At 43.9% G+C, this 25,158-nt stretch overlaps 6 protein-coding genes across 6 annotated transcripts; all 6 read right to left on the reverse strand.

Annotated features, from left to right (window-relative positions):
* Nucleotides 1-6,936: 6,936 nt before the first annotated feature.
* VFPPC_08683 (fungal specific transcription factor) lies at nucleotides 6,937-7,803 on the reverse strand (the record flags this gene model as incomplete). Its single annotated transcript, XM_018287349.2, has 1 exon — nucleotides 6,937-7,803. One exon carries the CDS (start codon nucleotides 7,801-7,803, stop codon nucleotides 6,937-6,939), a length of 867 nt encoding a protein of 288 aa, XP_018144331.2.
* Nucleotides 7,804-8,610: 807 nt separating this feature from the next.
* VFPPC_08684 (amino acid permease) lies at nucleotides 8,611-10,633 on the reverse strand (the record flags this gene model as incomplete). The annotated part of the gene is made up of 6 exons (XM_018287350.1): nucleotides 8,611-8,844; nucleotides 8,901-9,580; nucleotides 9,642-9,815; nucleotides 9,869-9,941; nucleotides 10,054-10,280; nucleotides 10,405-10,633. 6 exons carry the CDS (start codon nucleotides 10,631-10,633, stop codon nucleotides 8,611-8,613), a joined length of 1,617 nt encoding a protein of 538 aa, XP_018144332.1.
* Nucleotides 10,634-11,846: 1,213 nt separating this feature from the next.
* VFPPC_17797 (hypothetical protein) lies at nucleotides 11,847-12,315 on the reverse strand (the record flags this gene model as incomplete). Its single annotated transcript, XM_022429479.1, has 2 exons — nucleotides 11,847-12,004; nucleotides 12,075-12,315. The coding sequence occupies 2 exons, from the start codon at nucleotides 12,313-12,315 to the stop codon at nucleotides 11,847-11,849; spliced, it is 399 nt and encodes a 132-aa protein (XP_022285467.1).
* Nucleotides 12,316-14,770: 2,455 nt separating this feature from the next.
* VFPPC_08686 (cytochrome P450) lies at nucleotides 14,771-16,509 on the reverse strand (the record flags this gene model as incomplete). Its single annotated transcript, XM_018287351.1, has 4 exons — nucleotides 14,771-14,965; nucleotides 15,038-15,455; nucleotides 15,520-16,133; nucleotides 16,195-16,509. 4 exons carry the CDS (start codon nucleotides 16,507-16,509, stop codon nucleotides 14,771-14,773), a joined length of 1,542 nt encoding a protein of 513 aa, XP_018144333.1.
* A 1,992-nt stretch (nucleotides 16,510-18,501) lies between these two features.
* Nucleotides 18,502-20,597, reverse strand: VFPPC_08687 (C6 transcription factor; the record flags this gene model as incomplete). The annotated part of the gene is made up of 3 exons (XM_018287352.1): nucleotides 18,502-19,606; nucleotides 19,658-19,786; nucleotides 19,840-20,597. 3 exons carry the CDS (start codon nucleotides 20,595-20,597, stop codon nucleotides 18,502-18,504), a joined length of 1,992 nt encoding a protein of 663 aa, XP_018144334.1.
* A 1,060-nt stretch (nucleotides 20,598-21,657) lies between these two features.
* On the reverse strand, nucleotides 21,658-23,161 carry VFPPC_08688 (uracil permease; the record flags this gene model as incomplete). The annotated part of the gene is made up of 3 exons (XM_018287353.1): nucleotides 21,658-21,839; nucleotides 21,902-22,022; nucleotides 22,082-23,161. The coding sequence occupies 3 exons, from the start codon at nucleotides 23,159-23,161 to the stop codon at nucleotides 21,658-21,660; spliced, it is 1,383 nt and encodes a 460-aa protein (XP_018144335.1).
* Between the last annotated feature and the right edge of the window lie 1,997 nt (nucleotides 23,162-25,158).

Genomic DNA, 25,158 nt, shown 5'->3' on the forward strand with positions numbered 1-25,158 from the left:
GGCCTTTAATAGGAGGAAGAATAGACCTTCTAAGCATATAAGAAGGTTTAGAGTAAGGTAGAGGCTAAGCTTTCTAAGCCTATCCTAGAATAGTTATAAATCTATATGTTTATTAATAGCCTAAATAACGCTATAAGAAAGTAGGTACTTAGCTAGGAGTTTCTAAAGAGCTAGAATTATCTTATAGGGTAAGGAAAGAAGGTAGAGGTTATAATTAAACCTACTAAAGGAGAATATAGTAGGTAGAGAGACTAAAAATAAGATTACTTATAATTACTAATAGCAATAAATAAATAGCAGGCAAGCAGTAAAGAAGTAGTATTCTTAATAGGGATATTACCCTTATAAGTATCTAAAATAATATACTATAAATATTAGAAACTAGGATATATCTTACCTAACTATAAGAAACCTAATTATAAAACTTATAGTAGTAGTTACTATACTACTTCTACCTATAGATAGAGTAGTAACTAAGCAGTAAGAAACCTAAATAAATTACCTATCTTAACTATATATAAGTAGGAAGCTAGGTTTACTATAGATAAACCTAAAGACCTATAGATATAGATATAAGTAATACTATAGTAGGATTACAGCTAGATAGCTATAAACGTGCTATTTAACCTAGGCGCTATATATACTATTATTAAACTAGGCTTATTAAGTAAAATAAGCTAGAAGAACGTGCAGCCTAACTAGTAGAGGTTAGAGAGTATAATAGGAACCCTACTATTATACTATAGGGTTTTTAACTAAGTTATAAGAATTACTAATAGTACTAACTATATAAGAATATACTAACTTAGCTGCTATATTACTAATGCTAGAGAAGACCTTATTCTTAGAATAGACTAGGCTTTAGGGTACAAGCTAGTAGTAATAAGTTAGAAATAAGAGTACTAGAGATACCTAATCCTAGCCCCTTAGCTCTTAATAGCATAAGAAAGGTAATAAGTACGCTATAAGGCAAACTAATTAGCAGTTATACTAGTGCTTTAATAGGGTTTCTACCTAGACTAAATTACTAGACCTAATAACTATCTTAATAGTAGTAAAGAAGTAGAGAAAGAGATACCTAGTGCCTATATAGAATACTAAGATATATTCTCTAAGAAGAAAGCTACTATACTACTCTCTCTTAAAGGCTAAATATATGCTATTAAACTAGAGGATAGGCAGATATTACCTTAGGAACCTATCTATAGCCTAGCAGAAAAAGAGCTATAAGTTCTCTGTAAGTACCTAGCTAGCATAGCATAATAAGGCTAGATAAGAAGGTTAATAAGCCTAGTAGAAGCTCTAATCCTCTTTATGCTAAAGAAAGAGAGCTAGCTATGCTTATATGTGGATTATAGGAGCCTTAATAAGGTTATAAGAAAGGATAAGGCGCTCTTACTACTAATTACTAAGATTCTTAATAGGCTAAGAGATATAAAGGTATATACTAAACTAGACCTTAAAGATGCTTACTACTAGCTATATATCCGCAAGAGTAATAAGTAGAAGACTGCCTTTTAGTGCTAATATAGTTACTTTAAGTATCTTATAATGCTATTTAGCCTAGTTAATGCCCTAGTAACCTTTTAGGAATATATTAATAATGCCTTAGGAAAGCTAATTAATACTATCTATATTATATACCTAGATAATATCCTAGTATATAGCAGTAATATTATAGAGTATAAGTAGTATATTTGCTAAGTACTAGAGAGGCTTTATAAGGTAAAGCTATACATAAATATTAATAAATATAACTTTTTAGTTATAAAGGTAGGGTTTCTTAGATTTATAGTAACTAATAAGAGAATTAAGATAGAACTAGAGTATATCTAGGCTATTATTAACTAGCTACTATCTTATAGTGTAATAGATATAAGGTTCTTCTTAGGATTTATAGGATTCTATTAATAATTTATAAAGGGATATAGTAAGATAATTATCCCTCTAATAGACCTTCTAAAGGGAGATAGTAAAGATAACTTCTAGCTAAATAGTAATATAATAGTAGTATTCTAAGAGCTAAAATAATAGTTTTAAGAAGCGCCTATTCTAGTGTACTTTAATCTAGATATACTACTATAGCTAGAGACTAATACTTTAGGCTTTACTATAGGGGCTATACTAGTATAATTACTACTAGATTGCTAGCACCTAGTAGCATATATATTAAGAAAGCTCTTACCTATTAAGCTATACTATACTACTTCTAATATAGAGCTACTAGCTATCTAGAAGGCATTTAGGATATAGAGATATTATCTTATATACTCTATACACCTAATCTATATTATTATAAACTATTTAAACTATAAGTATCTAGCATCTAAGCCTAAGCTAATAAGTAGGCAGGTTATAGCGCTAGATAAGCTATATCCCTTTAATTTTATAATATAATATTATTTAGGACTAGCTAACCTAGTAGATAGTCTATCTAGGTAGCTAGACTATTTTAATAATAAGGCAGTAGCATAGGTAAAGGCTTTATAGCTACCTCTTTTTCTAGTAAAGTTTGCAGAGAATAAGCAGCAAGAAAGCTATAGTGCTAGCTAGAGTATATAGCCTACCCTATAGCTATTAAAGCTATAGTCTATTGCTAGCAAAGAAAAGAGTAATACTTATGCTACAAGATATAAGGTTGCCTTTTACAAGCAGCAAGAAAGCTATAATAGCCTATTAAAGCTATAGCCTATTACTAGCAAGATATTAAAGCTATAATATATTGCTAGCAAAGAAGAGAGTAATACTTATACTGTAAGATATAAGGTTGCCTTTTATAAGTAGTAAGAAAGCTATAATAGCCTATTAAAGCTATAGCCTATTACTAGTAAGATATTAAAGCTATAATCTATTACTAGTAAAGAAGAGAGTAATACTTATGCTATAAGATATAAGGTTGCCTTTTATAAGTAATAGAGCTCCTAGCTAGTAGAGTTAGGACTAGCTATAGAGTAGCTAGTTTGCTAGAGTACTATAGCATAACTTTTAGCTGTTAGGAGAGTCTCTACTAAATTAAGCCCTATAATAGATAGTCTAGGTAGTAAGGGGCCTATAGGAGTCCCTATTATCCTAGAAGCACTATTAGAGGCATAATAGAGAGATACCTTTATTGCCTAATAACTAGAGTTACTTGCAAGTAACTTAGAAGTAGTAACCTAAAGGCATAGGCCTTAGAGAGTTAATATAAGTAGACTACTCCTATATAAGAGCTATATTTATATTCTAGGAGGTCTATAGAAAGAGTTACTACTACTAGTTTATAATAACCTAGCTGCTAGGCATTATAGAGTAAGTAAGACTTTATATAAGCTTATAGCTTAGTATTACTAGTAGAGCATAAAAAAGTAGGTTAAGAACTATATAGGCACCTGCCTAAACTATTAAGTCTTAAAACTAAGGCTATATTACTTATATAGTAAACTTATAGCTCTCCCTATACTAGATTGCCCCTTTTAGGAGATATTAATAGACTTTATTACTAGCCTACCCCTATAAGTATATATAGGAATAAGGTTTATAACTCTATCTTAATTATTATAGATTAATTCTCTAAGTATACTATTTATAAACTAGTATCTAAGCAAATTACTAGTAATAGACTTACTACTATTTTCTTAGACTAAGTCTTTAAGAACTATAGTATGCCTAAGGGGATTATAATAGATTAAGGTATAACCTTTACTAGTAGCTTTTAGGGGACTTTCTGCTACCTTCTAGCAACTAAGTAGCAGCTTAGTATAGCATTTTACCCTTAAATAGATAGCTAAACTAAGCGCCTAAATTAAATCCTAGAGCACTATATTAGAGCTTTTAGAAGTATTAAGCAGATAGACTAGCTAGACTGCCTACTAATAGCGTAATTTACTTATAATACTAGCTATTATATAGCATATAGCTACTTTCTAGTAGAGGCGCTATAAGGATTTACCCCTAGGGGACTAAGTTATGCTATTAAGCCTCTTAATATTATTAATAAGCAGGCTAAAAGTAGAGCACTAGAGCTATAAACCTACTACTAGTCTATTAAGTAACTACTTAGCAGTATATAAGCTAAATATACTAAATATTATAACTATAAGTATATCCCTATAAAGTTCTAAGAAGGAGACTATATACTATTATCTACTAAAAATATTAACCTATAGCATTCTAGTAGGAAGCTTATAGCTAAGTACCTAGGACCTTACTATATTATTTAGTTAATTAGGGACTACTATATAGCATATTAGCTATAAATACCTAAGAGCACCTAAATATATAGCGTCTTTTATGTCTCTAATTTAGAGCCTTTTTAAGGAAATATAAAGAAGGCCCTAGCTATAAGATAGTTATAAGATAGCACCTTAGAGCCTGCGCCTAAGTATAAGGTTAAATAGATAGTTACCTATAAATATAATAGGAAAAGGCACTACTACCTAGTAAAATAGGCAGGATATAATACCTTAGAAAATTCCTAGCTATTATGCTAAGATTTTAATACCTAAGAGCTTTTAAATAACTATAATAAATAGGTTTATAGCAAGTTAGCAGTAAGATTATAATAGAATAGCTAAGTAGGGCTAAAAATAAAAATTTAATTCCTAGGGCAAAATATTAAAGATATAATTATTAAAATAGCCCTTCTAGCTACTATCTAGCTGCTACCTAGCTACTTAAGCTCCCTCTTAGCATTTTCTACCTCTAACTAGTATATTAGCTTATCTAGCTTAATTAGCACTAAGAGTAGTACTATATAAGCTAGAAGGAGCTTATAATATTTAGAGAACTAGCTATAAGTTAGCAGTAAGACTATAGTTATAAACCTATATTATTAGACTTACTAGAGTGCTATTTTTATATATATAGTAGAGGCAATTTATAATTTCTAGGAAAGCCTATACCTAGGTTACCTTATATAGCTGTAAGATTATAGCATGTTTATTAATAACTGCCTTATAGGCAGCTGCTACTTTAATCTAGGTATAGTAGGCCTATCCCTTCTTATTCTTATTTTTCTTTTTAGCTAAGGTGTAAACTAGCTCCTTATAAGCAGTAAGAAAGTTAGTATTATTATAGTACTAATTCTCTTCTTTATTAATAGCATTCTTAGCTATAAAGGTAGCCTTATAGGCATAATAGGCATAAGAATTAAGCTAGCTACTAGTTAGCAGTAAATAAGCTATAGTAGTATAGGTACTCACAGGAATATATAGCTTATTATTTTTAAAATAATAGGCATATTTTGCGGTATTAGCTACTAAGCAGTTAGTAGGAGTAAGCAGTAACCTAGCAGCTAACTTATAGCTCTCTACTAGCGTATATATAGCTAGGATGCCTAGATTTTTTGCCTTATATTTAGGCGTGCTATTAGTAGTAATATTAGCAGGATAGAACTTCTAGTTAGCTATCCTGTAAGCATACTGCTAGCAGTATTCTACCTCTAAGCTAGCTACTAGTTAGCACTATATATACAGTAAGAAGAATAAAAAACCTACCTATAAGAAGTATATTTCTTAATTAGGGTAAGAGGTATTTCTATTATAGCTAGGATGCTCCTAGGCATAATCTTATAGCTAGTCTAGCAATAAGGCATAGTAATCTAGCAGCTAGTTAGCAGTAAATATACTACTAGAACTATAAAGAGTACCTACTAAATTAATAAAATTTTAGGATAGGAAATTATAAAAATATAGGAATTCTATTAAAAATTAAGGGGATTAGCACTACTATATAGCTAACTTATAGCAAGAGCACTAGCAAGCTGCTACTATAAGAAGTACTTATAAGGATAAGAGGGGATAAAGGAGGAAAGAAGGAAAGGAAGGAAAGAAGGGAGAAAGGTCCTACTTATATATCTAGGGGATTAGGATTAATAGCTAATAGCTATAGAGTTAATAGCTGCCCTAGCAGCTATTAGCTTATAGCTGCTTAGGCACCTATTAGCAGCTAATTAGGCATCCTAGGGCTAGAAGCTATTTATAGCTGTAAGTTACTAGCAATATAGCTATAACTAAGTATAATTACAACAAAAGGAGGGTAACTCTATTAGAAGCTATCCCTAAGAGGGGCTAACTATAAGAAGCAGACACTATACTGCTACCCTACTCCTAGTATAAAAGGAAGGGGAGAAGAGATCTTTAGGGTTTTAAAGGAGGTTAGAGATTAAGACTATTATTATTCTAACTGCTAGATATCTGCTATTTTGCTATAAATATAAGATTACTTCCCTTATCTCTTACTCTGCTTATTTGAACACCCTCCCTAACAATAGCCTAAATTTATATTAGTCTGCTAGATTATATAATTCTATAAATCTAATAAGATAGATAGTTCTTATACTACTATATCTTCTATCTAATAGATAATTGCTATATCCTTATAATAAATTATAATAGAAACCTAACTATATAAGAATTTAGGCAAGATATAGAAGAAGCTAATTATAAGTTTTAATAATAAAATATTCTATCTATTTTTCTACTTATAATTACCTTAATATTAATAATTTATAAGGCAACTATATTAAATGCGCTTAGCTAGGCAACTAGTATATTACATGCAGGTAAAGCAGTATATAATCTATAGCCTAAGAATTCTTTACTTCTCTAGGGTATTATATAATATTAAATTAGCTAAGACCTATTTATTACTTTACGCGAGAAATATACTTCTCTATATGCTTGCGTTTATGTAGGGAAGGCATATAAAGTAAACCTATTAATAAAGTTTATAAGGAGTTTAGCTAGATATAATAGCAGTATTTATAATTAATTAACTCACTAATATATATAGGTATTTAAGTCTATAATATAATAAAGTATAAAGGTAAGGTGGGCATATAAAAAGATAGTAAAAAAATAAGAAAAGTTGGTAAAGGTTAATATATAAGGTTACAAGATTGCGGCTAAGTAGAGCGCGGCTTCGCCCACCTTCTCGCTGCGCGGGTGCCTGGCTCACTCAGCCGCGCGACACACACCTACAGGGCTCACCCAGCTCACCCAAGGGTCGCGCGACGTCGCGCGATTTGCTGGAGCGGGGGAGCCAAATCCGCAAGTTTCTCGGGGTCCCAATAGCGAGAACAAGGTAATTGTTGATTGATGCTAGTTCATCTGACTTGTGCTCCATGGCTGCCCACGGGTGCAAGTCCTCAAGCAGTTTCGAGATGTCAAATAAGTCTACCAGACTGGTCGTTGCCACTAGATAGTTCGCAATAGCCGCTTCAGTGTCGATATCGTTGGTTGGAGGTGGATTTCTGCATCTACCAATGCCTCGAGCCGCCGCTACATGCCCAGCAGGCATGTTTTCCAAGGCCAAGTGACTGGTCTCTGGGGCAAAGGAATGTTGACCCAAACAACATGTCATCAATTGCCTGACTGATTGGAAAAACGACCACGGAGCACGATCCCCGATAAATATCAGCTTGCCTTGGTCATCACACAGCAGTCGTGCCTCCAGTGGCACGTCGGTATCGTCTTCTGCGGAAGACTCAATGGCATCTTCCACAGGTTTCTCTCCGATTACAACCGATGCCATATCAGAAGAAAATCCTTTCCCATCAGCTGTTGTATCTCCAGGAGTTCGTCCACCAAGACTTCCGTCGACCTTTGCCGACACCAACCTATCCGCCTTCTTCTTCCGTCGTTGGTGCGGGGAGTAACGGCATCCCTCAGGCGGACGTCGAACTATACAGCAACCGCAGGGTAAGTTTCCATCACACTTCGTTTTACGTGCTTTGCAGTTATCGCATGCATTGGAAATGCGGCTCCGGATGTGCCAAAGACTCTTCGGCTGTTGCCATGCGTCTTTGACGTTATACTCGTCCATTGCAGGCAACCTGTCAACTTGGAAGCTCCGGATGGGGTTATTCAAGTGGGAAAACCCCGACGATAGCGAGATCTGGGCTCGGAATTTGTCAAGTCTGTTCGAACCGTTACAAGGTTGCCTTGATCAGTGCATACGGCTGTGCTGCCTTCCTTTTTCCCGGCCCAAGCCGTGAGTCGCTGGCTCAGGGATGACGGGCTCGGATCGTTTCCGCAATTACCGATATCTGGAGTGTCCAGACTCCGGACCGAGTTCCGGGTTCTGCCCACCTGCTTATTCTGTGAAGAAATAGACCTCTGATTGATAAGCTGAGGAGCCATATAGCCATTCCGTATGAAGAGAGCAAATAATACATTTGCTTAACATGGCGGCGCAGGTCCTCGTTTAGTTGAGCATCTTACTGGAAGGAGGTAAGAGTAACTTATATTTATCACACTTGCTAAGATAGTATGCTGTCTTGGAAATAAAATACAAGAGACGATAAGTGCAGACAGCATGGAGAGCAAAGGAAAGGGATGTTAACTACAACAGGAACAAAGCCATGTATATTCTTGTAGTTGGCACACATTGCAAATATAGTTCTAATAAAATTCTCCCTTAACATTCCATCGACAGATAGCGCTAAACGCCTCGCCAAAAGTCGCAAGTCTATTGCAGAGGAAATGCCAGAACAGCTACAAAGGCGTAGATTATGATTCAGAAAAACGGATCGTAAAAAACTGGCCGTCACCAAACAATATACACCACAATGCACCAAGTCAATCACGGCAATCAACATCCTCAGACTTCGCTTCCCCGCAGCAGGAGTGTTTAGATAACTGCACGCAGAATGCGCTTGGGTAGATTGGCCCAAGTCTTCTCCTCCTCAGGTTCCTCCTCTTCAAGCAAGACAATTCCCGTTTGAAGATCCATGTCACTGGCCCTGACGTACAACTTCCAGTCACGGGAGTGAATCTTCCAACCGAGGTACAGGAAGAGGATGACGGGGCCGGCGAGGAAGGACATGAAGAAAGCCTCAGCAGTTGGTGGTGCGCCACTAGCAGCCTGACATATCCTGTTAGTAAAGGGATAAGATTGACTCCAAGGACTGAAAAACTTACAAAAAGAGCAGAGTAGAAGGTGGCGACGAGAGCAAGAATGTTCAGACCAAGGCCGAGGGCACTGCCGATGACGCCGAACGGAGACTTGTAGGGGACAAGCTTCAAGTTGATACCCTGGGCCTTGAAACCAGCGCGCATGCGGATATGGGCAAGGCAAATACTGCCCCAGACGAAGAGGAATGCGAGACCGGAAAGGGCAAGAAGCCAGTCAAAGATTTTACCACCTTGAGGAGACTCGCCGACGTAGGCCAGGAGACCGAAAGCAAGTTGGATGACGACGCACCAGAGAGGGCGACCCTTGCTGTCAATATAGTTGAGGAATTTGGGGGCGTGTCCGCGAGTCGCCATGGCCTGCATGGTTCGAGTGGAACCGAAAGTGCACGAGTTGGCGACAGACAAGACGGAGATGGTGATGACTGCGTTGAAGATGGACGGAAGGACGTTGATGCCGGCATCCTGGATAGCCAAGACGAAAGGCGAGGCCTTGGTATTAGCACCAGACGCACCTAGGAGACGCTTATCATCGCTTCGGAGAATGGTGCCGACGATGAAGAGGTTGATGACGTAGAACAGGGCGATACGCCAGAAGACCTGCTTGGAAGCAGTGGGAATGGACTTTCGAGGGTTCGCAGACTCAGCAGCAGCGAGACCAACCATCTCAGTACCACCAAAGGCGAAGGCTATGCCACAAGTTAGCAAGAAGAGACAAAAAGTCACACAAGAAGGATGAGAATAACTCACCCGCAACGACAAAGACGGCGCAGAAGCCCTTGAAGTTAGTAAAGGCACCAGGATCGTGCCAGTACTTTGTGCCAAGGTAACCCTGGTTGCCGACACCGCCACAGTTGATAATGATGCCGAGGATAATGAAACCCACGCAAGCGCAGATTTTGATGATGGAAAGAACAAACTCGACTGCGAACTAATTAGAGTCAGGTTTCACGAGAGGATTAAGCGACAATGCTCACCTTCGCCATAGCCACGGACACCAAAGACTTGCACAACGACGAGAACGAAAAGGAAGACGGTTACCCACACGGCCTGTTGATTGCTCGTTAGATGTCGGGTCTTGTTACGGAGGCTGTAATGGGGACTAAAACTGATGAAGCCAAGACGGCAGCCAAGTCGGGTGCCAAGAGAGGCGGCAACATACCATGTGGATATCGGTGCGCCAAAACTCAATCGTCTTAGATGCGGCGATCAACTCAAAGGGGAGAACGGTGAGCCAGGACAGAGCGTATTCCCAACCGCAGGCAAATCCCCACGATTGATCAACAAAGCGGACAATGTAAGTGTAGAAGGCACCGTTGACGGGATACAGAACAGCCATTTCCGCAAGTGCCATATTAGTCATGAGCAACATGACGCCGATGATGAGATCTGTAATATCATGTTGGTCAAATTATCGTCGCGAAATCGAAACGAAGTGACAAGAAATTTCTTACAGCCTGCAAATGGTCAGTTTTCTGTTTTCGCGAATTTCGAGTTGTTCAAATTTGCTCACCAATAACCAGAGACGCAGGACCACCCTTGGAAAGAGCACCTCCAGAACCGACGAAGAGACCAGCACCGATAGCGCCGCCGATAGCAATCATCTGCATGTGTCGACTGCGCAGGTCACGCTTAAGATGGCCCTCCGCCGGTTGCGTGGTGCCTTCTTCCACATCGTGAGACTGCGGTTTAACTGAAACCTCGGTCTCGAGATCCTTTGTGTGAGACTGTGAAGAGTCCATGGTGGATGAGGTTTTTTGTTTCTCCTGAGGGTCAACTTGTGTGATTCAAGATGGGAAAAAGAGGAGAGACGAGATTGCCAAGAAGGACCTCTCGATGATCACCCCAGAGTCTCAGAAAACGGACCAAGGTAGGGGCGAGCATTGTCTTTATTCTTCGTAGGATTCAAGCAACCAACGTGACATGGACCTGGACATGGACATGGACATGGGCCGCACTAGACAAGCTTTCCTTGGCTGCGCTAACGGTGCAGTTCCTCGCCCGGCGGGGTTCCAATGAAATGGAGACGTACGAGTATGTACTGCATGTGTCATTTGAAGCTGGTCTGGTGTATCCCGTTCTGGATAAGGTGGAGACTGGTCTCGACTATTGTACTTGAGTGATCTGGTTGTTGAGGTGTTTGGATTGTGTTCGCCTTGATATGGGAAGGAATGCTGGTTCGTAAATTACCTCTGTTGCCAATCGTGAGAGAAAGTCCAAAGACAAGAGTGAAATAACCAGCTGATTTAAATCACGACGTGTCTTCTACGGTTCGTACTACCAACATTTGTTTGCAAACCCTCGCGTTGTTTTGGAACAGTATACGCGATGTTATCGAGGAATGATGAGTCGTTAACGACCCAGCCCTACCTTGCAACCCATACTCAGACACGAACCATGACATCTTCAAAGCCCAAAAATAACCGCGCAAGTCTCAATGTATCATCGTTATTGATTCTTGATCATGCGAACATCCACGATGCCACCGCCCACGTTCAAGCCACTCTAGGGAAACGTGTTTAAAACGAAGCCAGGTCATCAGCACCTAAAAAAAGAGAGAAAGCCATTCTTAGTTTTTGCCCAAAGAAGCTCCTGTGAGTTCCTGTCGCTTCCTCGATTGGCAGGACAGGGTTTTGATGGCGCAAGGCCAGTATAGCCAATGACAAGCGGCAGACGTGCATGCAATATGGTATGATAAAGAAGGAAAACATGGCTGACAATCTCTCCAGCTGCACAGCTTACAGCTCGACGCCATATTGGGCAGTGAAACCGCGATGCAGCACAGTAGAGTAGCACTTTTCTTTTGTTCATCATGAATCGTAAAGGCCCGTCAGCCGATCTAGCATATTGACGCCACGACAGGTTCAGCTCTCAGCCGCCAGATATTTCGGATCCATTGATCTTCAATCTTGTTTCCCCGCCACAGGTTGATAGGCAGCACCTGGGCATCTGCAGTCAGCTTGGGGGTTCTAGAATTTTCGGTGGCGCATTTGATGGCGCTGCCTTTTTGGCAGGGTCGCTGTCCGGGAACCTTTGTTCAACAGGGGAATGGCAATTCAAAGGAGGGGGATGGATTTCGCGAGGACTGCGCACCAGGAGGCCTGAACGCAGGTCTGTTAAGCATTGGTCATCTTTTGCTTGCATTTGCTCGCTAAGCGTGAGGGATACGAATACCTACAGGGCAGCGATCGTGATAAAATGTATAAGAGTCTGGTCCCATTGGACCGACGCGCTTGTTGTTGCCTGACCTTGGCTGCCACACCCCAGGTGCCGTCATTGAATGACTCGGTTGACGTTTATTGTCTCCATGGTTCTTCCCGGAAGTTGGCAAGGGGACAATAAATATCGCGTTCTTAGCCCGCACAATGATTTCCAGAGACGGCCGAGATGTGCCTGGCCTGCGGTTGCCTTTCCCAGTGTACATGACACGGTGCCACGAGAGTGGTTGCAGCAGAATTGGCAATCAGGGAATGCGTTGCCGTTATAACTGATGCTTGGCATCCAAGACATTGGCGAGCTTTGTGCGTTCAGTTGCGCGTTCAATGTTCAACCTTGAATGTTCACACGTCAGCAACACTGCAGCAGCGGCCCAACTGCCGTTTTGGGACGATGATACCCGGCCGGTGCGGGTGCTGGTTCTTCATTGGTCAACTTAAAACACCAAGTTTGATTGAACCAACGATAAGGTCCCCCCTTGTCGTGCTCCAAAATTCTAGAAAACTTGAAGTGTTGACTGGTTCATAGAACACGAACCAAAATTGGTTCAAGGCGTCAAGTGCGAGTGCAAGTGCAAGTGCATGGCCAGCTAGCTCCATGTCCCCTTGACGAGTCAACGACGATCACTTCACACCTTCATCACACCTTCACACCTTGACCCAATCTCATCGCCCCAACCCCAGACGAAGCCTATCGATTCCACGGGCCTCCCGATGGCCCAAGCAGGGGTCATTCGTGCAGGTGGTCTGGTCAATTTCTTTGTGGAACACCGGACTGCTTCCCCACCCTCAAGGATTCTTCCATGCCCGTCATTGCTGTGCGAGTAGGTGTCTGGCGTTCTAGAAGGGCCCGGTGCCGCCCCATGCGGCGACTTTGCAGGGACTTTGCAAGCCACCAAGAAGCTTGGATGGCATCGACATTGATTCAACCCAATTGATGGCAAGTCAAGTCAACTTGATTGTTTGCCGCCCCGCCAGCCTCGCAGCCTTTTGATGGGGACCCCATGAATCGGCCATTCCCCTCCTGGGGTTTGCGACTTTGGCGAAACAAGGCACATGCTGTCAGCATCAAGGTGAGCGAATTTATATCTCAAGGTATCCATTTTTATGAGTCCGGGATTGGCGATAAAGTTGGTGGAGAGCCGGGGCAAACACCAAAATACAGAAAAGTTCGTGCGTTAGACCCCAGAAGATTGCCCACCTTGTGCTCTCGCAGTTGTAGGGTAGGTAAGTGGTCACCTGCCGGTTCTCTTATTTTTCGCCACCAGACCAGACATTATTGGAGATTACTGGAGTCATGGACATAAATTGCGTGCCGTGATAGCCCTGGCGGAGTAGAGGTAGCTCTTTTCCACAGAATCTTGCTGTAAAAATAATTGAACACTATGAGTGATTTGGAAGTGGTGTGGAGAAATGACGATACTCAAAGTATTCACCTTCTTTCGGGCATGTATTGTCTATCACAAGTCGCTGCAATATGGACACTACTCAACAGCACTAGAATGTGCTATTGATTTATTTATTTACTAGATCGGACCAAAATGAAGTACCGGTAGCCGTGCTACCTACACTAATACTGCCCTGGACCATGACATGCAACTTACAGCTTCTCTACCTGTTAACCCCTCAAATGACGACCAGACAAACTACCCAGCATTTCGCTCCAAGTCGTCCAAATATCGCAGCCACGACCAGCAAAGGATCTCGGCGGAGCCTAGGCGCCATTACACCCAGAGAAGTAAAGAAATGAGCCGGAGGCGGCCAGAGAGAGCATCCTCGTGTACGTTCCAAACTAGGATTCAACTTCCCATCATGCAATCAAGTTCTCAATTAGACTCCTGCCCTCTTCGGAGTTTTGACCCTGCTAGCGCCTTAGATACTGTGATGGCGTACGACAACGTTGGCCCAATTAGTGATAGTAAGCTATATACAATAAAGTTTTGGCACTCCCCTACCCGGTTATGAGCAAATGGTGTGGTCTTGACAGCCTTAATATAGAAATGAATTGCGGCTTACAAACCACGTACTATAGAAAAGTCGCCGTAGATTTCTAAATCACAGGCCTGTAATGTTTCCGAAACTTTAAATGAGCTGTAGCCGTTTAATTTTACGCCGTGATATTGTCAGAGCTGAGCTTAATATATGTTTGACCGGGTACAACAGGGGCGTTATTTATCATGTTCTTGTTGTAAGCTCCTAAATTGCTCCTGATTCACAATCTTGTAACGCTTTCAAAGTGGAGATACCGAGGCGTCATCCCAACAAGTAGGAGAACGGAGTGAGGTTTTAAGGGCGCCGCTTATTCGCAACTGTGCATGTTTGGAGGCGATCGGTACGGCAGGGATCTTGTTGACCAGCAAAAGGTTGCTTTGTTCCAAGTATTTTTGCAGATTGTGGTCGAAGAGGAGCTACATATGTACCGCTAATGATATAGGGTGAGACTCAGGAAGAGAATTTTCTCAATCTAACGAATGTTCAAACCCCCTTCCCGGGACAAAGTACAATGACAGATCAATCTTATACTTTGATGCTTCCACGTAAATACTACAGGCTAATTGGGTGTGCAAATTTTCTTTACCACAGTTCTCTTCATGGGACACTGAACGTGATCCTGATTACCTGCAACACGGCACTTATCATCGTGCCTGAAGTTTTGGCATCCATTTAACTGCTATTCTTTCGCCTCGTCAATCGACAGTAGAGCCCAGTTTGTTTGACAAAGAAGAACCCCGTCAAGGTTAGCTCCGCGTCCGGGCGTGATAGGTGAATATCGTATCTTCGAAGAAGTTGCGGTATAAGCTTAGAGATTTCCAGGAGGGACACATTCTTGCCAATGCAAGTTCGAGATCCTGCGCCGAACTGGAAATTTCCAAAGCGCTACATTAGCATCCTTTGACCATTATACGTCATGAAAGAGGGGACACGACTTACGGCGAGGAAGTTCCTCTCCATGGCCTGAAGCTTCGATGGTTCAGCCGTGAGCCACCGGTCGGGACGAAACTCATCCACATCCGATCCGTACACAACTTCATCTCGACTGGTAACCCAAGGATTCATGCCAACTATCGTGCCCTCTTGCAAATAAACACCTGAAAGTGTCGATCCGCCTTCCGGAACAACTCGCTCCAGCATCTGGCCACCTGACGGGTGTAGTCGCATCGCCTCTTTAATACACGCCTGGAGATAAGGCATTCGCATGGCTTCGGCGAATTTTACTGGATCTGATAGCTCCTCGTCGCGATCAAATTTATCGAGTTCTGCAACGGCATCCTGGTAGCAAGTTGGATTTTTGCAGAGGAAATAAATTATTGCCCGCAAGGCTATGGCTGTTGTATCACTCCCCGCAAAGCTAATAATAATAACATCAGTAACTACTATCTCGTTCCGTGAATAAAGACAGGGGCTTCACATACATGTTTGCAGACACATGAGCCAGCACCTGTTTATCCGTGATTAGCACCTCCCCTTCTCGAGAACGCTTGAACCGAGCCAACATATCCTTAGGTGAAGTAAGAGACTTTTCTGTGTTGCTATACTTTTCAAGTTGCTTTGCAGCAAACACAACAATCTTTCGTGCGGAATTCAGCCGCGCCACGGCCTTCAAGCTAGACGTTATTGTTTTAACAAAGGAATTCCCCAGCAAGAACTTATGCAAGTAGGGCGCCTGGCCAATGATTGCATTATACGCCAGACGTCCTTCAATAGCATCAATAATCTGAGCCACATCCGTCTCCTGTTCCATAAAACCAAGTCTCTCGGAGAATGTAACCGACGTGACAAAGTCAAAGGCATACCACTGGAGCCAGGTACCGAGATCAACATCTTCACCTTCCATTCTATCCATTTTCGACATGAAAATTCGGGAGCATTCATCTGCCATGGGCTCAAGCTCGACCATGGATGTCATGGAATATGCGTTGGCGACTGGGCGTTTCATCGACTTGTGAAGGGACTCATCGCGAACGGAAAACAGTGTTGGAACCTTGGATGTTCCCGTGTCTGCGTGGAAGATGTCATAGAACTCGCTCTGATCGGAAATTAGCATGCTTCAAGATTTACTAGTGTTTGGGGTGGAATTATGTTTGGACCTTGTAGAATTTAGATGAAATGCCATAGATTTGGTTGATGCAGCTCGAATCCGAGACCGAGACATGATATGGTCCTACTCGTACTAGAGGGCCGTATTTTCTATGGTATTCGATATCTTTCAGAAACTGCTGGCCCTGGATGCCGGTGAGGCATCTATGCAATGAAGTGATGCTGGCTAGGAAAGGGCCGGGGATTCGTCTTAAACCGGGTTGGTATCTAATCCGCAAAACATTTAGTCCCAGGATTATTGTAGCAATTGCGGCGACGAGCAACTTGTTGGCGTAAAGCGCTTCGAAAAAGGCCTGAACGGTCATTTTGACGGTAATTGTAGATCCGCAAGGACGGCATAGCTTCCCTTGGTCAATCCATCAAGACTGGGAGTCAGATTGACGTTAAGTGAGTTCGACCTTGTTTCCACCATTATCATCACGCTCTTACTAGAACCGTATCACGCACACGGTTCACGGATGTCCAGCGAAGAGGGCCCTCTCGTCGGGCCGCGATCCGATATGTGGGATTGGCCTGACGCCGAGTGCTCAGATGTTACCTCGTCCCAAATAGGATGTTGGGAAAATGTGTCTGGATATGGAACTCGGGGCAGACGGGTACGACCCGAAACCCGGTTCAAAGGATCATTGACAGGTTGAAGCGGGACAACACTGATTCGTGCCAGAAACTATATCCACAGAATCCTAGAATGCTGGGACTTGACCTACATGACTCGCCAGCTTCTCATCAATTGCTACGTCTGCGCTAGAATTGACACTTGGTGCAATGTTGCGTCTCTAAAATGACACTCCTAGCTCGACAACATTGTCATGGTACTGAAGGACTAGGAATCACTTCTTCTGTGGCGTTTGAGGGTATCATGTAACGCAGTCAGATCCCCATAAGTATCGGACAGGAAGGGGAGCAGCCGAGATAGAATACTACCTTATTCAATAGCCGTGTCCTCAGAGAGCGGCAATTGGAGTTTCACCCGGAGCAAGAGCACCTACATCCAGCCAAGGAGAGTATCCTAGTCATAGGTCATTGCCGTGAGAGTTAGGCAGAAGGGGCGCATCGTAGGAATGATCCTCCCAACACAGATAGAGTGCATGTTAAAAGACAAACCGGATGTTATCCCGCACCGCCGTCTGCGGAGCATGTTAGAAACGGTACCAACCCGAAATACTTCGCGTCTACAACCTCCCCGGGCAGCATATCCGATCCGTTCCGATGTCCCGTGCATAGACACGATAATCATCTTCCCCAACACAGATTCCTTGCCTGGACTGCGTGAACCGCATTGGCCTTACTTGTCGAACACTTAGACATTGTGGATCTCGATTGGGAAATGGTCTAGCTCACGTCAGAGACGCGATCTAAACGAGGGATTTATGCTTATTTTTTAGATTGATGAATGAGAGTCATTGGCTAAGCACTATGTCGAAGGAGGAGTGGGCAAGAGCGTAACAGGGTATGGAATTGACGTAAATAGATGAGACTAGCCCCATTGCTGTAATCTACCATCATCCACTGAAGGCTCTTGGAGTCATATGTCGTCCAAGCATGGGTATTTATGCGATGCAACCAGGAGGAGTTGTCACTGAAGAGAGAATGGGAGACTCAAATACTCATAAAAGAGCCCGAAAAGTCCCCGTTTACCCCGACGTACATCAACTCTTCGTATTTTGTCCAATGGCCGCAATGCCTGGCTTGGATACAAGTGTGTTTGTGGGCAGCTGAAGGACATGTGTCGCGCATTCTTCCGATGTGGATAGCAATGTTGTGTCCGCCGCTAGAGGGGAAGACTTTGGGCTGCAAAGAGCTCGATTAGCAAACTTTGTCATAGACGACATTGGGTGCGGTAAGCTCTTTGGCAATGCGTACAGGGACCTGGCTTTCATCTTGTCCGCCCGATTACTCCCAAGTAGGCCTGATGTGAAGATATAGCTATGCATGTAGAGAATTTAGTCCCGAAGCATGAGTATGTAAAACTCTAGATATATATAGTAGGGATATAAAATTCAAGGTCAAAGAGACTCATGCTCAGCGATGTCCGAATAAGACCTCGAGATATCATTACACCAGTTGACAAGACATTCTATTGACAGGTGTGCATCACGGCAAGGAAAACCAAGGGAAACCACAGGGTCATGTGGAAAAAAGATGTATCTAAGAACAATTTCATATTACTATTCGCCGCTAATAGATCTTGAGTCATACTGTCAGTGCCATACGCAGGGTGAGTTAGTACACAATCTCGCTGGCCCCTAACAGTCACCAAGGACATTCGTATCCTTCTTGCAACTGTGTTGAGCATCCTATGCCGAAAATCCTTGTGAGCCTAATATGGCAGAGTTCAAATCCTCCCACATTCTATCATCCCAGTAGTCCCAGGTTCGGCGATCTCCGAGATAATCATTAGGGGGAACGTCCATTCCATCAGTGTTGCCCCCGCCTTGCGATTGCCGCATCGGAGAGTTCTCCGGTTCCTCAGGGTCATTCACAATGTATCGGATTGCGCAGCGTTGCAGATACTGTCGAGCAGTGGACTCACCCCCGAGAATAGCAGATAGTGTTGGCACCAGAATCTTGGAAGTGCCTTCCTGCGGGTGAAGCGCGGATTGTAAACCACCAGTGCCCTGATTCTGTCTAGCTAGCTCAAACAGCCGAAGTCTTTCATCGTAAAGCCGCAGAATTACGCGGATGGCTTTTTCCCCGTCTACGAAAAGTTGTAGCCGGTGGCTCTCTGCTGCCAAGTTATTAAAGGCATGGAGGTCGTCCAGAACCATCTCGATATCGGCCCTCAAGTTATCCATGTTCGATGGCAGCTCAACAAGGAGAAATGTCGCCAAACTAATGGCAGGAGAAAGTATTTGATAAGCACCAACATATGCTTTCGGAGTCCGTTGCCAATGCACTATACTAGGCTGGAAGCTGCGCATTGACTTGTACACGCTTAGGGCTGATGAGCTGGCTTCACAACATCGCTGCCATGAGTCCCCTATGGGTGGGCTGAGGAATGGTCGGAACATGCGTAGGCGTTGTACGCACACAAAGCTGTGGATAAAGTGATAATGCCATCCTATAATGTTGCTAACGTCAGGAGCGAGTATGTGCTGTTCGAAGCTTTGGCCGTTTTGCAGGAACCACGGTGCATCCTCCAAAATCTGCTTCATTTCATCGTCTATCTCAGCAACAAAATCGTAAGAAGCCATATTGGCCCCGTTGTTAATGCACAATCTGTTGATGCGTTTGAACAGTCTGGAACGAAAGCGATGTCCGCTCATAAGGGTGGGTTCGGACAAGGGTTTCGCATTTACTCGCTCTGGAGTAATGTCGGCATCGTTGCAATTCGAAGGGAATGGAACAGGCGACAGGTAGCTTTGTATCAAGGGTTGGCGACCAATACAGAGGGACTGAAACCTGGTGACCGATCAGTGACTGCGCATTAGTACAAAGTTGAGCTATCCATACGTGTCCGTTGACGCTAGATCCCACCATACGCGATGTCGCATCTCTCTTTCCACATAACTCTCCACGGAAGGTGGGCTTTCTTTATCTAGTCCTAACGCTTGCGCAGCGCGAACAGCTTGTCCTAGATGACTATATTCTTGGTCAACATGAAGGATCGTCAGCGGTGCGGAGGCGCAACGTACATATTCAGAGCTTCCACCTTCTTAGTCACTAGACAGTAGAGTTGCGATGTTACAAATACTTGAATGTACTCCAGTTCTGGTTGAAATTCACGGCCCCCGGCGCGTAGGGCTTGTTGTGAGGCCGAAAACCAACGCTCAGTTAATCTGGCCATATCTGTAACTTCGAATCCAGCAGCTTCTGCGAGCTGGGTGGGGACATGCACTGCGCTTAGAGCCAGGATCATGTAAAGCAGCGCAAGCCAAGGGAGACGTATATCATTGATATGTGTCGTCCAAAGTTCGGCGTAAGCAGCACGGAAGGATGGCCCGTGAATAGACTGGTTCATCCAATTCATATTCTCGAAAAAGTACGAGATCAGCATATCGCACTGGCTTTGCCTTGGGAGGGCGTAGATTAGGATTTTTCTCCAGTGCAGATCAGGCTCATCTAGTAGACTGCAGTCGATGGAATCGAGTGACAAGCGCAGTTTTATTGATGCAACGCTGGCACCAGGAGGGAAATGACGGGTGCTGTTGGTCTCTTGAACAGAACTGTCAACGCTGGTGCGGTTGCTTTGACCTTGGGTCAATGCGATTCTTTTCTCAATGCTTCCCTCAGTGCTTCCCTCGGCATGGATGGAGGCATGGAGGTCGTCTTCGCTCTTTGGTTCTCCTTGCGTAATACTCGGTAATGTCGTGGAGGCAGACGCCGACTGAATGTTTTGATAGGCTCTGAGCTCAGGCAGTTCCTTGGTCCTGACTCCGATGGGCTGTATCATCGTTGCCGGAGACGGGTTAAGTCGACACTGATCTTGGCGGCCATGGCGAGAACAGCTTTGGCATGGTACGCCTCTGTCGCATCTCAACTTGTGTATTCGACAAGGAAGACAGCTGAGGACTCTCCTCTTTCTCAGCGGCCGGTCGCCCGAGCCAGACGCCGGCGCGAGGTTCATTGCGTTGCGATCGAACCAGAGTATCCAACGATAAGCTCGAAAAACAGAAACAAACAAAATACCAGACGTTACTGCATCTTGCGTCAACGCCATGCCTTCGCATGGGGAGAGGCGAATAGCGACAGCTCAATGCCATGTCGGCCATGATCCCGTGATCTCGCATTCTGCATCTCACATCCTGCACTCCCCACAAATACCGGACCGTGTGTCTGCAACGGACTCATCATGGCGAAGAGGTTGACGACGAACCGATCTGAGGGCCATTCCGCTGCTCGGTCCAACTATTGGCGGGTGCGCGGCGCCATCAAGCAACCATTCAGTCGCCATCAGTCGAGAGAGGAAGAAAACCAGTAGCAAGCGAACAGTCTGTCACCACCGACGCCACAACACACAGTATCTCCACTGTACGACCGTGGTCAACCCATGAGGTGTGGACATCGATATTGAGGTTGGTGAGAGCAAAGCTTGTTGTGTGGTGAGGCGGCGGCAGCTCTCTCGTGTCGTTGCGCCTTTGCCTCAGCAAAAAAAACAAAACAAAAAAAGGAAAGTGCAAGCTGCCTTCCCCTTCCCCCACGCCTACCTCGAACTTGATGGCGCCGCGTGAGTTCGGAATTTGCCCCGATGCATGGCAAAGCTGCGACTGGAACCGCCAAATCGTCGGCCTATCAAACGGCGAGGAAGATTCGGCAACGCGAGGTGGTTGACGAAACGACGCTACTGGTAAGACAATAGCATAATTAACTATTGTCGCCCAAATCGGGTCGCCCTCTCCACATTTTTATCTGCATGAAGATGGAGCTTGGGCAAATTATGCATGCTCTTTGGCAACGGCTGCATAACGTCCGAAATGTCGTGCCCACTCGAACTCCTCGATGAATTGTTGCTGTTACGTTGTATCGCTCATGGATTTGTGTCGTAATCGTACTTCAACATTCTCGTACTGTTGCTCGTAACTTTCAATGTACTCCTCGACTTCGTTCCTGGCTGAGGTAAATGTGACCGAGGCGACATACTCAGTTTGAGCCTTAACCGGGAAAGCCATATGCAATACGACTGTTAGAAAGAATGCTAGACCCACAACTTAATGATGCGTTCATCTAAAAGCATGAAACGTAAGATAAAACGCTTACCTATTAGGAAGCTTGTTATCGAGCATAAATAATAAATCTGTGACGCCTGTGTTGTGACCTTGATTGACGGATTTACCGTTGCCAGAAATCCGGGCAGATGAGGTACAACCCCAACAAGCCACTACAGGAATACATTAGTTTCTCGTTCTCTTCATTAGTAACGATTCAGTCATCACCTACCGAAACAACCGCGCGCCAGTTGACTCCACAAGTGTACCAATAGATCGAGCTGGGGCCTAACTTGTACAAATCTGACACCTTGATGCGCCGTTTCTGTACGACAAAGTAATGCGCGAGAAGAATGCCGATGAACGGTTGCAAGAAAATTGCGTATGCTGACATAACTGACACAAAGATGATGGCACCACTGAGCAGGTACCACGGGTTGATGACGAGGCCGAGGAAGACAGTTATGAGCTGGCCACGACGAATGTTGACGAACTTAGGCAGTAAGGAGGCAATATCAGTACCGCCGGCGAAGGAGTTTGCAATTACATTTAGTGCAATCTGTGAGATAAGAAACCCGAGAGCTGCGAAAAACACACCGGCTCGAGTGCCTGAAGTTGGATCTGCATCCTGCATCGCAACAAGGAGCTGTACCACACTCCATAACTTGGCACCAAAGCGCTGCTGTGTAGCTGCCACGGTGAGGATGCCTAGGATATTCGATAACCAAGCCGGCGCGAAGCCAAGGCCCTGCGACCACATGCCCGAGATGGGGCGTTTGGCGAATCGAGCATAGTCACAAGCGCTGAGAGCGCCAGCCGTGATGGACGATATAATGATGCTGATCGAATATGTCCCCATCCAAGCGACCTGGGAGCCGGGGAGAGGGGATTCCTGAGTAATAATGCTGCCAAAGCCACTGCTGCCCATTGTTGCGCAGGCCCAGATAGCCAGGACCAGTTGAACAATAAGTCCGGACAAGCTGCCGGCGTATATCAGGTACCTCAGTCGTGATGGGCTGAGAAATACAAATGGTAGCTGGATGACAAAATAAACGATGAATCCGACAAATTGTGGTAAGGTCATGCCCGTTTTGGCCGGAATAGTGTTCGGTATGTCATCGATGCTTGGCCAAAGTGCTCGAAGGCAGACGTACATCATCAATCCACCCTGCCAAGATTGAACACCGGACCATACTATCGACAGAGTGATACGGTTGAGAACCACGAATATTGATCCCCAGAAGCCCCAGGCGAATCTCGTAGCGACTGGAAATGAGATGTAGTAGTATAAGCCAGGGAAGCTGGTAATCATGATGAGTAGCGCCGTCAAGACGTGGCCGACAAACAGTGTAATAAATGCCTGCCACCAGCTTAGGCCGATAGAGAGCATACTAGATCCCTGCAGTAGACGCAATTAGTCAACAGCCAGCAGATAGAGACCAGCAGACAACTTGCAGCTTGAAAGTTGGACATGTTAAAAGACGTCGTAGCCCAAAGAGCGAAGAACGCGGTCCATGCTATTAGACAATTTTAGTCATGGGCTCATTATGAGGTCGGGAGTATTTGGTAACTAACTCCAGACTCGTCGAGCCTTCTCAATAGGCTTTACATCATGATTGATCAAAGCCGTTGGCCGAGGCTCGTAAGGAGGATGCGGCACCTCAAGCTTCTGCAGAAACTTTTGCATCATGGGCGGTATTTCAGATAAACTAAGTAATGAGATAGAAAAATGTCAGTTTCACAAGGGAGTTCAAATGCCAAGATCGTTGACAGACATGTTTGTGGATCCTGCCGAGGGTGCTGTCGAGTTGATATAGCCTCGAGTCTTCAACAGACCCCACGTCCACCCAAATACTTTTCGTACTGTGTGTGGCTTGTCAATCCCGTCAACAATAGGAAGATTAGGGTTACACAGCTTACTACCGCCACCAACCAGCGTGAGGTTAGCCCGAGCTGAGATGCAGTACTTGCAGTTTGTGTAACAGCTGTGTCATTCTTATCGGCAATATTGTAAGGAAGTCCTGGTGTATCAAGCGGCATAAAGACTGCAAATGGGTCGGCTGAGTACTGATTATCACGCGGTGATCCTGCTTCGTTTGGACTGACGCCCAAAAATGACGGGCATTGTGTCAACGGCCGCGACACTTGATGCATCTCGGGAACCATTGGCGACTTAAGAGAGCGGCAGCAAACATTACACCTCGACAGGGAGTTTTGGTCTTCAAATGATCGAATGAAAGGTTGATGCGGACGGAACCAGTGTACCAAGTCGCATGCCCATGTACGCTTTCAAATGGTACCCAACCTAATGCTAGCGTGCAATATGAAGGGTGAGTAAGAAAACGTCGATCATCAAAACATCGAAGTAATCGAGAACAGCAAAATATGACTACTCCGAGTCATGAGTGGACATCCTGCTGCGATTCTACATCACCTGCACCACCTCAACTTCGTACGCAAAGCTAAGAGGCTTGTGTTGGAAAGACCACAAAACCGATTGAGAACCTGTCAATATTCAATTGTCCGGGGCAGGGACTTCACATCGCTGTGTCCACTGTGCAGGTATTGTGACGGTCACAAAATCCCTGTCTGTGATCCAATGAAAGACATGGATGGTTACACAGCATATGTAGCCTGGTGACGAAGAATGTTGAAGGCCACCAATAATGAACGGCGGACGTGTGATCAATAAGATTTCCCCAATCATTGAAATTGCTCATCACATAAGGTGGTTTTATCAGTTCAATCTAACCAGTCGGCAGGTTTTTCTGCACCCTTGCCTTGAACGCTGTCATGCTACTTGACACCGGTGGTTGAGGCCGGCTTTCTAAGAGAGATTCGAATTGTGACATTGGAAGAGTTGGACCTGTCAGAGACAACTGCACCATACCGAATGGCAATGTGGAAAGAGACGACGGACGATCTGCCTATGCAAGCACCCCAAATTCGGCACACCAAGCCTCTTATGTATCATACCTTGGTGATACTGCCTCAAAGCGGCCCATACCTGCCAAAAGATCCTCCAAATTTGAGCAATATGGTCGGCTTAATGCGAATAATTCAAGACACTCATGTATTTAAGAAATATATCCGACGTGCGACTTTTACAAGTCGGACGAAGTTCAACCAGGAAGATACTGAACTCTGAGGGACAAGACGACGGAGGGAGGCCCTATCAATTTCTCAGCCCAATCTGCTAAGAAGATACTCAGTGAGGCATTCGAAATTCGAAATATATGAGCAAGCAAAAAAAAAAAAAAAATCCAAAAAATCGAGACACTAAACAAAGCGGCAAAGTGCCCTTCCCAA

This window comes from Pochonia chlamydosporia, chromosome 4 (assembly GCF_001653235.2).
Source record: "Pochonia chlamydosporia 170 chromosome 4, whole genome shotgun sequence".
Classification (NCBI taxonomy): Eukaryota; Fungi; Ascomycota; class Sordariomycetes; order Hypocreales; family Clavicipitaceae; genus Pochonia; species Pochonia chlamydosporia.